Source organism: Pristiophorus japonicus, chromosome 3 (genome assembly GCF_044704955.1).
Source record: "Pristiophorus japonicus isolate sPriJap1 chromosome 3, sPriJap1.hap1, whole genome shotgun sequence".
Taxonomy (NCBI): Eukaryota; Metazoa; Chordata; class Chondrichthyes; family Pristiophoridae; genus Pristiophorus; species Pristiophorus japonicus.
Window position 1 is genome coordinate 22,805,055 of NC_091979.1, and position 13,212 is coordinate 22,818,266.

At 46.0% G+C, this 13,212-nt stretch overlaps 1 protein-coding gene across 4 annotated transcripts in view; it reads right to left on the bottom strand.

The window, feature by feature from the left end:
- The window catches only part of hspbap1 (hspb associated protein 1), a 234,476-nt gene that overhangs the window by 20,818 nt on the left and 200,446 nt on the right, over positions 1–13,212 (bottom strand). For 3 of the 4 annotated variants that reach the window (XM_070875247.1, XM_070875246.1, XM_070875248.1), the window contains one exon: positions 3,925–4,008. The exons of the other annotated variant lie outside the window; for it this stretch is intronic. In XM_070875247.1, the coding sequence (XP_070731348.1) occupies positions 3,925–4,008 (84 nt within the window). The remainder of the gene's footprint in view (positions 1–3,924; positions 4,009–13,212) is intronic. 4 annotated transcript variants of the gene reach the window in all.

The following is a 13,212-nucleotide window of genomic DNA, read 5'->3' on the forward strand; positions in this document are numbered from 1 at the left end:
GTTAGGTAAGTGGGCAAATGCATGGCAGATGTGAGGTTATCCACTTTGGGGGCAAAAACGTGAAGTCAGAATATCATCTGAATAGTGGTAGATTAGGAAAAGGGGAGGTACAACGAGACCTGGGTGTCATGGTTCATCAGTCATTGGAAGTTGACATGCAGGTACAGCAGGCGGTGAAGGCGGCAAACGGTATGTTGGCCTTCATAGCTAGGGGATTTGAGTATCAGAGCAGGGAGGTCTTACTGCAGTTGTACAGGGCCTTGGTGAGGCCGCACCTGGAATAGTGTGTTCAGTTTTGGTCTCCTAATCTGAGGAAGGACATTCTTGCTATTGAGGGAGTGCAGCGAAGGTTCACCAGACTGATTCCCGGGATGGCTGGACTGACATATGAGGAGAGAATGGATCAACTGGGCCTTTATACATTTGAGTTTAGAAGGATGAGAGGGGATCTCATAAAAACATACAAGATTCTGACGGGACGGGACAGGTTAGATGTCGGTAGATTGTTCCAGATGTTGGAGAAGTCCAGAACCAGAGGACACAGTCTTAGGATAAGGGGTAGGCCATTTAGGACTGAGATGAGGAGAAACTTCTTCACTCAGAGAGTTGTTAACCTGTGGAATTCCCTGCCGCAGAGAGTCGTTGATGCCAGTTCATTGGATATATTCAAGAGGGAGTTAGATATGGCCCTTACAGCTAAGGGGATCAAGGGGTATGGAGAGAAAGCAGGAAAGGGGTACTGAGGGAATTATCAGCCATGATCTTATTGAATGGTGGTGCAGGCTCGAAGGGCCTACTCCTGCACCTATTTTCTATGAAACGATCAGCCTTGTCCCATACAGTCACATTGCAATTAAACATCATAACCCACGCCTTCCCCTCCCCCCGCTCCGCCGGGGACAGAAGAGATTTACTAGTATGGTTCCAGGAATGAGGGATTATAGTTAGGTAGACAGACTAAAGAAGCTGGGGTTGTTCTCCTTAGAGCAGAGAAGGCTGATAGAGGTGATTAAAATCATGAAGGATTTAGAAACAGTAATTAAGGAAAAACTGTTTCCAATTGCAGGGATATGGGGAAAGAGCTGACACAGACTCGATGGGCCGAATGGCCTCCTTCCGTGCTGTGCTATTCTTTGATTCTATGATCGAGCCACATTAGCAGATATTAGGACAGATAGGTTTTAAGGAGCGTCTTAATGGAGGCGAGAGCGGCAGAGAGGTTTAGGGAGGGAATTCCTGAGCTTTGGAACTGAGCAGCTGAAAGCACGGCCACCAATGGCGGGACAATGAAAATTAGGGATGCGCAAGAGGCCAGAATTGGAGGAGCGCAGAGATCTTAGTGGGTTGTAGAGCTGGAGGAGGTTATAGAAGTAGGGACGGGCGAGGCAGTGGAAGGATTTGGAAACAAGGATGTTGCCGGACCGGGAGCCGAGGTAGATCAGCGGGCACAGGGGTGATGGGTAAACGGGACTTATTCCGAATTAGGATACTGGCAGCAAAGATTTGGATAAGCTCAAATTTACAGAGGATGCAAGGTGGGACACTGCTCTCACACCATGTGAGAGGACAAAAACTGGACACAGTACTCTAGGTGGTGTCTAATCAAGGTCTTGCACAAAGGCATTACAGTGCTCACTGTTTAATATTGGATCATCCGAACATCCCAGTACACTTAGTCTTCACTCATCATAGGCAGTCCCTTGAAATCGAGGAAGACTTGTTTCCACTCTAAAAGTGAGTTCTCAGGTGATTGAACAGTCCGATACGGAAATTACAGTCTGTGTTACAGGTGGGGCAGACAGTCGTTGAAGGAAAAGGTGGGTGGAATTGGTTTGCCGCACTGCATGCACTTGTTTTTTGCATGCTCTCAGCGACGAGACTCGAGATGCTCAACGCCCGCCTGGATGTTCTTCCTCCACTTAGGGTGGCCTTTAGCCAGGGACTCCCAGGTGTCTTCACCAAAGCACTGTTCATGAACCTTCAGGGACTAATCCACTATGATACCTAGGTTCCTTTCCCGCTCAACAGACTTTAGTATAGAGTCCTGCATGGCATTTTCATATCTTGCATTGGCCTTGCCCACTTGCCAGCATTGCGTTTATTGACATCATAGGTCGTCTGTCAGACGCGGGGCCATTCTCTCTTCAAATTGTAGTCTTTTCATCCTCATCCAGGGTTTGACACCAGCACAAATTTATGGGCCTGAATTTGCAGTCATAGCTTCCAGTGTCAGCTGTGGCTCAGTGGGTAGCACTCTTGCCTCTGAGACAGAAGGTTGTAGGTTCAAGTCCTACTCCAGGGACTTAAGCACATCAATCTAGGCCGACACTCCAGTGCAGTGCTGAGGGAGCGCTACACAGTCGGAGGTGTCGTCTTTCGGATGAGACATTAAACCGAGGTCCCATCTGCTCTCTCAACTCGACGCAAAAGATCCCTTAGGACTATTTTTGAAGCAAAGCAGGGGAGTTATCCCTGGTGTATTGGTCAATATTTATCCCTTAATCAACATAACAAAAACAGGTCATCTGATCATTATCACATTGCTATTTGTGGGAGCTTGCTGTGCGCAAATTGGCTGCCGTGTTCCCAACATTCCAAAAGTGCCGACATTCCATAAGTACTTAATTGGCTGTCAAGCACTTTGAGACAACTGGTGGTCGTGAAATGCGCTATATAAATGCAAGTCTTTCCTTCCCACTGAACTACAATAAAACTACGAACCTACCTGATGGTCCTGGATCCACTGAGACTCGCACATGCGTAGAGACCCCCGTATTCCAGCGGCACAGATGGTTCACAAGCGATCCTGGGATCACGTGAGCCGGCCCAACCAATCAGAAAGTGGGATTCCCATTATGCTTATGGGGATTCCATTTACGCCCGGAACACCCATAAGCTTAATAGGAATTACTCAAAAAAATACATGTACACAACCTTGAAATTAAAAAAAAATTATGTTTAAAATGAATTAAAATACAATTTCATTAAACATTCAAAAGAAAAATGTAATTTTTTGAAAAATAAATTTAAACATTTTAAAGGGATGTTTTATATTAATTTTAATGCTTCTGTTTGCATTAGAACGGTCTTCGATTATTTTTCTTGTGTTTGATAATATCCCAGTAATCGACCTGTTGCAAATCCTCTGCCGTTTTCGAAAATTTCTGAAGTGCAATTTATTATTTATATATGATTTATGTGCAGAAAGAGCTAAAAATTCCCAGTTTCAACAGAATCTGTCAAATATTTCTGTTAATGTTCCTTTCTGTGTTACTGAACAGCCAGCACCAAGTGCAGTCATGGAAAATTATCGGCAGCTTCGTACTGTACATTCTCAGCAACTGTTCGACTGGGGAAGGTGGAGGGAGAAAGAAAGACTTGTATTTAGATAGCGCCTTTCGGGATGTCCAGACACACTTTACAGCCAATGAATTTCATTTTGAAGTGTAGTCACTGTTGTAATTTGCACACAGCAGCTAATTTGCACACAGCAGCTAATTTGCACACAGCAAGCTCCCAGACAGCAATGTGATAATGACTAGATAATCTGTTTTTTTTTTATAAAGTGACGTTGAGGAATAAATACTGACCAGGACTCCCCTGCTCTTGAAAATAATGGCCATTGGATCTTTTACTGGGGAACCACCTGAGGCGGTTTAACGTCTGAGCTGAAAGACAGCACCTCCGACAGTACAGCACTCCCTTAGTACTGCACTCTGAGTGTCAGCCTACATTATGTGCTCAGCTTTCTGGAGTGGGTACTTGAGCCACAACATTCGGACTCAGAGGCAAGTGTTCTACCCACTGAACCAGGGCTGACACCGATAGGAGGGAGGGAGAATGCTGATTATAGCGCATGAAGTAATGTTGCACAAGATTCCTTGCTTCAAAATACAAAGAAACGGGTAGGGTTGTATATGTTACCAGTTCGATCCAGGAGTTAATGCTGACAGTGACAGGATCCAAGGATTCAACATAGTGCCACCAATGCTTGGGAACAACGAGGACCTAGAGGGAGAAAGCACGAAGATCACATCAGCAGCAATAAACCCACTGCGAGAAATAACTCTCTGCATTTTACATAAGAACATAAGTCATAGGAGTAGGAGTCGGCCATTCGGCCCCTCGAGCCTGCTCTGCCATTCAATGAGATTATGGCTGATCTTCTACCTCAACTCCACTTTCCTGCACTATCCCCATATCTCTTGATGCCCTTAATATGCAAAACTATCCATCTCTGCCTTGAATATACTCAACGACCGAGCCTCCATAGCTGTCCGGGGTAGAGAATTCCAAAGATTCACCCCTCTCTGAGTAAGTTTCTCCTCATCTCAGTACTAAATGGTTGACCCCTTATTCTGAGACTGTGACCCCTGGTTCTAGATTCCCCAGCCAGGGGAAACATCCTCCCTGCATCTACCCTGTTAAGTCCTGTAAGAATTGTGTATATGTTTTAATGAGATCTCCTCTTATTCTTATAAACTCTAGGGAATATAATCCTAGTCTACTCAATCTCGCCTCATAGAAGAACCCCCCAATCCCAGGAATTAGTCTGGTGAACCTTCGTTGCACTACCTCAATGGTAAGTACATACTTCTTTAGGTTAGGAGACCAAAACTGTACACAATACTCCAGAGGTGTGGTTGCACAAGGGCCCTATATAATTACAGGAATACATCTTTACTTATACTCAAATCCTCTTGTAATAGAGTCAGCTGTGGCTCAGTGGGTAGCACGCACGACTCTGAATCGGAAGGTTGTGGGTTCGAGCCCCACGCCAGAGATTTCCACGCATAATCCAGGCTGGCACTTCAGTGCTTTACTGAGGGAGTGCCGCACTGTCGGGGCGACACCTTTCAGATGAGACGTTAAACCGAGGCCCTCTCAGGTGGATGTAAAAAATCCCACAGCACTATTTTGAATAAGAGCAAGGGAGTTGTGCCCGATGTCCTGGCCATCATTTGTCTCTCAACCATCACTAAAGAACAGATTATCTCGTCATTATCACATTGCCTTCACTTCTTCTTGCACTGGCTTCCAGATCTTGCGGTATTCACCCCTGCGGAGTATTCTTCTGCAACTAGGTTCCATCTTCTTCTCAATTCCTTGGTGAAACTTTTGTGGGACCACTCTTTGATATCCAGCTCCAGCCATTTCTCCTCAATTACAGTCACTAGTTTCTCCACTTCCTCATAGAGGAAATTCTATGATCTTGTTGCAAGCTCTTGTGTCATTCGTGTATTGGACTTACACTCAGGTAATGTCCAAAAATCACAGTTCTCACCTTTCTTCCACCTATCCAACACTCCTTTCCACTCCCTCAGCCACACAAAAATCACTGTTTAGACCTTACCTTTATATATGGTCCACTGCCAATGATACTGAGGATGCTCTCTTTTAATTGACCGATTGGCAAGCTTCCTGCTCCACAGCGCATGCGCGCACGTTGAAACATGCATTGCGCATGCGCGCACGCTCAAACTAACATGCGTCCCCCTGCCAGCACTCCACAAGACGCTGTGCCCAAGCCCCGCCCCCCTGCCGGCTGCGCTGAGCAAGCGCGGCCGAAGCTCCGCCCCCCCCGGCAGGCTCTGCAGCCATGCTGATGGAACCGGACGACGAGGGTGCGGCCAAATTAGCAGATACATTTTTGCCCCAAAAGGTCGGCCTGCCACCCCTAACTACGCCACTCGAGGCGGCTGGGGAAATTTGGGCCCAAGGAGTGACGAGGCTATGGAGGGATTTGAAAATAAGGATGAGAATTTTGAAACTGAGCCAATGTAGGTCAGCGAGCACAGGGGTGATGGGTGAGCGGGACTTGGTGCGCGTTAGGACACGGGCAGCCAAGTTTTGGATCACCTCTAGTTTACGTCGGGTAGAATGTGGGAGGCCAGCCAGGCGTGCATTGGAATAGTCAAGTTTAGAGGTAACAAAGACATGGATGTGGGCTTCAGCAGCAAATGAGCTGAGGCAAGGGTGGAGACAGGCGATGTTATGGAGGTGGAAATAGGCGGTCTTAGTTATGCTGAGGATATGTGGTCAAAAGGCCATTCCAACGATGACACCAAGGAAAACACATCAGGTTCCATATATAAGCTGACAAAACCAAGCTGTATCTCACCACCACCTCTCCTGACCCCTCCACTGCCTCTGGGTTGTCAAGCTGCTTGTCCGACATTCAGTCCTGGATGATTCCTGCCAATTATTCATTGGAAGACTGAAGCCACTGTTTGGTTGGTCCCGTCACAAGATCCATTCCACAGCCATTGATTCAATTCCCTGGCCAGTATCTCAAGCTAAACCAAAAACGGGTTGTAACCTCGGCATCCTATTTGACCCAGAGCTGAGCTTCCGGTCCCATATATTCTCCATCACAAAACACCACCCACTTCCACCTCTGTAATATCTTTCGTCTCTGGCCCTGTCTCAGCCCATCTGCTACTGAAACCATCATCGATGCTATTGTTAGCTCTAGATTCGACTACTCCAATGCTCCCCTGGCTCACCCTCCATATACTCGAGTCCATCCAAAACTCCGCTGCCTGTATCCTAACGCACACCAAGTCCCATTCACCCATCACCCCTGTGCTCGCTGACCTATGTTGACTCCCGGACCAGAAACACCTCGATTTTCAAATTCTCATCCTCATGTTCAAAAATTTCCACGGCCTCGCTCCTCCCTATCTCTGTAACCTCCTCTAGCTCTACAACCCTCCGAGATCTCTACTTTTCTCCAACCCTGGTCTCTTGTGCATCACCCACTTCCTTCGCTCCAATATTGGCGGCCATGTGTTCAGCCCTCTAGACGCTAAGCTCTGGTATTCCCTCCTTACACCTCCCCACATTTCTACCGACTTTGAGGTGCAACCCACTTTTCTGATCAGGTTTTCGGTCGCCTGTCCTAATATCTTCCTGCTTTGGCTCGGTGACAATTTGCTGTCTGATAATCACTCCCGTGAACTGCATTGGAATGTTTTACTATATTAAGGCGCTATATAAATACAAGTTGTTGTTGCTATTAATATCATTTTTTTTTTAAATGTCTGACTGCTGTCCAACATTTTAGAAATTTCCAGAACAGTAGATTGTGTAATCCAATACCAGCACGCAGGATCTTGGCTGCAAATGTGACAAATATAGTCAAAGAAAAATGGATGCCTTAGAGTCTGTGTCCTGTCTTTTATTCTCGTGCCATCTGTTCCATGATTGTATTCCTCTCAGACTGCTTCACTAAATAGTGCAGCCACAAAAATCCAAATCACAATTGAACAAATATGCTACATTGATGTAAATTCTCAGCCATAATACTGCACTACTGTCCAAAATACTTGGCCAAGACCCGCCTTATAACTTGTGTACAAATTTAAGAGGATGTGCTCCTCTTTAGCTCCTTCACACGCTTGCTGCATTGACGACGTAACTAATTAGCACTTGCACACCCATTCCCCCTCAAAAAAACAAAGCAGGGTAGAAAGAAAGACTTGCATTGACCAAAGTCCCAAAGCGATTTGCAGCCAATGAAGTGTAGTCGCTGCTGCAGGAAACGCGGCAGCCAATTTGTGCACAGCAAATTCCCACAAACAGCAATGTGATAATGGCCAGATAATCTGTTTTTGTATTATGTCGATTCAGGGATAATAATTGGCCAGCACGCCGGGGATAACTCTCTTGCTCTTCTTCGAAATAGTACCATGAGATCTTTTACGTCTACCTGAGAGAGTAAACGGGGCTTGAGTGTAACGTCTCATCCGAAAGATGGCACTTCCAACAGTGCAGCACTCCCTTGGTACTGCACTGGGAGTGTCAGCCTAGATTTTTGTGCTCAAGTCCCTGGAGTGCGAGGGTGCTACCACTGAGCCACAGCTGACAGACATCATCATCATCGCAGGCAGTCCCTCGAAGCGAGGATGACTTGCGTCCACACCAAAAAGGGATGAGTTCTGATCATGCAACTTCAGAAATTGAAGTTACTGAAGTTGCATGATCAGCCATGATCATATTGAATGGTGGTGCAGGCTCAAAGGGCCGAATGGCTTACTCCTGCACCTACTTAGAAACATAGAAAATATGTTTCTATGAGTTCACAGGTGTTTCAATGAAGGACCTAATATTCCAGGTCCCAAACTACATCGTGAAGGGTGGAAGATGCCTGTGCTTGGATTTTTTTTAACGTGTGGAGGCCGTTGCACATGGGGCTTGACAGAGCTAGGTCTTGGTCCAGTGGCAAGGATTACCCAAAACTAACCGGAGACCAGCTCTGCTGCACAGACCGAGTGCGCACACATCGCATTGTGGGCTGGCCAGTGTTGCCCCTGGGCCCTCGCCTCTCCTGAGTCCCGGTCACTTCCCTCAACGAACTCTTGCCGCTCCTTCGCCCCTCCTGCTGTACCTGCCCGCACTGCAATCAGCGACCTGGCTTCGTAGCCGTCGCCCTCCTGCAGCAGCTCGCACTGCTCCCTGCAGTGGTATACCGCCGCACGCTGCTCCCTCCGATGGCCCCGGCCTGCTGATGGTCTTACAGGCCGGGACCGCGCCGATTTCCGGGCAAATATGAGAAAATACTTACCTGTGATTGGGTGTCCAGGCCCACGTGACTCCTACGGACGTCCCAACGCGAACGTGCTCCGTTGCACAAGAAGAGGACGCCTCGAGTCCGGGATCTCTGGCGAGTGTTCGACCAAAAGTTAAGTGCGCATCTTTTCTCCTATTTTTAGTCGAACGCCACAAGGCACTCAATAGATACCCTTGTTAATGGGAATGCTCATTTGATGTGTGTTTTTGCTCAGAGAGGATCATCCCAATGGAAGCAGCGCTGTTGGTTTCGATCAACAATTAAGACAAGAGATACTGCTTTCTGGGCACGAACTGAACTGATTGCTGCTTTAACAGATGTAATTACGTAGAAGCAAATGAAATATAGCTAGTGACAGTGTTGTCACAAATACTAATTACTAAGTGGCATTACTCTTCGAATTGTAATTTTCCTTTTGACCCGTTCGAGTACTGAGCCTCGATAAGGTGTTAGCTGTAAGCCCATATACAAGGACGCACGAAACACGAAAGCCAAGAATCCGGAGGGGGGGGGGGATTTACAAAGAGCAAGGGCAAGTTAAATAAGAAGTCAATCGTCAAATATCAATCATAACAGCAGTATACTCCCTCACTCATAAGCAAGTGAAATGATAGAGTGGATAGAAAGGACCTGTTTCCCTTAGCAGAGGGGTCAACAACCAGGGGGCATAGATTTAAAGCAATTGGTAGGAGGTATAGAGGGGATTTAAGGGGAAATGTTTTCACCCAGAGGGTGGTGGGGGTCTGGAACTCACTGCCTGAAAGGGTGGTAGAGGCAGAAACCATCACCACATTTAAAAAGCACTTGGATGCGCACTTGAAATGCTGTAACCGACAAGGCTATGGACCAAGAGCTGGAAAGTGGGATTAGGCTGGATAGCTCTTTGACAGATGCTGCCTGCCCCACTGAGATTTCTGTTTTTATTTCAGATTCCAGCATCCGCAGTATTTTGCTCAAGTTATCCCTGGTGTTCTGGCCAACATTTATCCATCAATCAACACCACCAAAACACATGATCTGGGCATTATCTCATTGCTGTTTGTGAGAGTTTGCTGTGCATAAATTGCAGCCATGTTTCCTACATTACAACATTGACTGCACGTCATTGGCTGTAAAGCTCTTTGGCCAAATGGCCTACTCCTGCTCCTATTTCTTACATTCTTATGGAACGTCCTTTCAAGTCTTTCTTTTACTTGAGATATGATCTGACCAGAGTACTGTACAGTTTGTGCAGCAAATTGTCTGACCTGACCTCTACTGTTTCAGTGATGTAGTTCACTATTCTATTGGCTTTGATAGTTGTTTTGCTTGGAAGTAAAGGTATTAAGGTATATGGAGACAAGGCAGGGAATTGGGATAAAAAGATAAATAGCAGCCACAGCTAACAAAATGGCAGAGTAGGCTCAGAGAATTGGTCCTCCTCCTCTTCCTATGACATCACTATGAACTGCAACAACAATCCTCGGTCAATGCATCTCACTTCAATTGCTATTTTCTGACCTTCACTCGGCTTTAAAAACTCTTAATTTGGTACTGTAAACATAGCAGGCACTTTCTGAATATCATAATTTATCCAACGTCACAACGATAGATTCACTTGTTATGATCTGGTCATCTAAGAATTGTGTGCAATACCTGAGGGGTGGGCTGGGGGCAGATGTATTCTATCAGACTCTACAAGCACGTGTCCCAGTTCCTTCCCTCAGTATTTATATCGATTAGCAGCACTGCACAGTCTCCGTACTGCGACACAGAGGACAATCCAGGGTGCAGGCGAGGACAGTTAACGTGCTGATGCAAACCTACGGGCCTAGAATTTTGTTGACGTCGAGCTCGTGTTACAGGCTCAAAACTGGCGCCTAAGGGTCTAACATGGCGGGCGGCAGGGGCACACATATTCCGCACCGGAAGTGGGCCACCCGCCATATTGGTAAAGGATTAGTATAGGCATCCAGGGCCTGTGTCTGAAACTGGCGGTAGCCCCTTTGCATATACAAATAGGGAGCTTAACATCTGCTTCAGGACCCTTCCCTGAACGTTACCAGTTCAGAATAACCAAGACCTCACGTAGCCTAACCAACGCTCCTTAAACATAATTTCAACACAAGATGTGTTACTGTCCTGCAAGACCGTACAATCTGCCTTATTCTTTACACATACATTAGCAGATGGCGTTACTCAGAAGAAGCTGGAGGACAGCAGTGTTATTCTACGAAATGCACAGCACACTTTGTTGCTGGGGTAAAGTTATGTCCCATCACGGCTACAAAAGTCAATGGCTGTGAAGTAAACACTCGCTGTGATCAGACTACAAAAGTTTGTTTGTCTTATTTAAATATGTGATTGCACAGAGGAGATTTACGAGGATGTTGTCAGGACTGGAGATTATTAGCTATGAGGAAAGATTGGATAGGGGGTTGTTTTCTTTGGAACAGAGCAGGCGGAGGGGGGAGACCTAATTGAGATGTATAAAATTATGACAGACCTAGATAGAGTGAATAGGAAGGATCTGTTTCTGGCTGCGACGGAGATTAACTCTTACAGAAGGTAAGTACTGCAGGGAATGTAATGGCCAAAGTGATCTTCTGGACGTGTTTCGATCACCTAGATAGGTTGAAGAGGAATTTCCCAGATTTTTTCCTTCCTAATTGGCCTGGGATTTTAAATCTGTGTTTTTGCCTCTCCCAGGAGATCCCATAGTTTCGGGTGGGTGGAGTGTTGATGTTGTGATACACAAGGTATCGCAATTGTGTGGGACAGGCCGGATGGACCAGATAGTCTTTACCCGTCCCTCATAGTTTGTATGTTCGTATCTATTTCCCTTGGCAGAGAGGTCAATAGCCAGGGGGCACAGATTTAAAGTAATTGGTAGAAAGATTATAGGGGAGGAGAGAACTTTTTTCATCCAGAGGCTGATGGGGGTCTGGAACTCACTACCTTAAAAAATACTTGGGTGTGCACTTGAAACGCGTAGCCTACAAGGGCGACGGACCAATAGCTGGAAAGTGGGGTTAGGCTGGATAGCTCTTTTTCAGCTGGCACGGACACGATGGCTCCCTTCTGTGCTGTAAATTTCTACGATTCAATGAAATATAACAGGTAGAGTTTATTAAGAGGTTGTAGACATTCTGACTGTGATATTTTTGGTTCACAAGTCACACTCCAGAGACACGAGCACAAAATCCAGTCTGACACTTCCGGTGCAGTACTATGGGAGTGCTGCACTGTCGTAGGTGCCGCCTTTCAATAAGACATTAAACCGAGGCCCCGTCTGCCCTCTCAGGTGCACAGAATAGATCCCATGACAGTATTTCAAAGAAGAGCAGGGAAGTTCTCCCTAGTGCCTGGCCGATATTTATCCCTCAACCAGAATCACTAAAAACAGATTAGCTGGCCATTATCGCAATGCTGTTTGTGGGAGTTTGCTGTGCACTAATTAATTGCTGCATTTCCAATGTTACAACACTGACCACATTTCAAAATTGTTTAATTGGCTAGGAAGTGCTTTGGGATATCCTGAAGTCATGAAAGGTGTATAAAAAAAAAATGCAAAGCACATAAATGTTGAAGAAATCGAAACAGAACTGCACAAATTCCGAATGTAGCTGAAAGCGGCAGGCATAATAAATGGTCACTAGAGGTGCAAGAGACATAGATGAGCAGCTATTTGGATGGGATAAACTGGAGCTCATCAGAAACTCTACTGCCCATATCCTAACTCGTACCAAGTCCCATTCATTCATCACTCCTAGGCTTGCTGACCTACATTGCTTCCCGGTCCAGTAACATCTTAGTTTTAAAATTCTCATCCTTGCACATAAATCTCTCCATGGCCTCTCCCCTCCCTATCTCTACAATCTCCTTCAGCCCTATAACCCTCCCGAGATCTCTGCTCTCCTCCGATTCTGGCCTCTTGCGCATCCCGGATTTTAATCGCTCCCACCATTGGCGGCCGTGCCTTCAGCTGCTAAGCTCTGGAATTCCCTCCCCTAAGCCTTGCCGTCTCTCTATCTTTCTTTCCTCCTTTAAGACTCTTCTTAAAACCTACAGCTTTGACCAAGCTTTTGAACACCACCACCCGCAGGTTCCATCTCCAAGTCACACACCATCCTGACTTAAAAATATATTGGCCTTTCCTTCATCGTCGCTGGGTCAAAATCCTGTAACTCCCTCCCTAACAGCAGTGTGGGAGAACCTTCAACACACAGACTGTGGTGGTTCAAGGAGGTGACTACTTACCACCACCTTTTCAAGGGCAATTAGGGATGGGCAATAAATGCTAACCTTTCCAGCGATGCCCACATCCCCTGAATGAATTTAAAAAAAATCTTCAATATCTCCTAATGTAGCTCGATGTCAAAGTTTATTTGATAATGCTCCTGTGAAGCACCCTTGGGGCGATTTACTATGTTAAAGGCGCTATATAAATGTAAGTTATTGTTGATCTGTTCGTGTTCCCATATTTTTACGTATAATTTTGTGCTGGTTTACACAGTAGCAAAAAAAAAAAATGACATTTCAGTAGCTCACCAAAATTCCTCATCAGCATGGAAGACTTCTTGTCAAATTTGATCAAAATTAACTATTCTTCATTAAGATATGGTCTGAAATTACCATAAATGAGCACTGCCATCCATCAT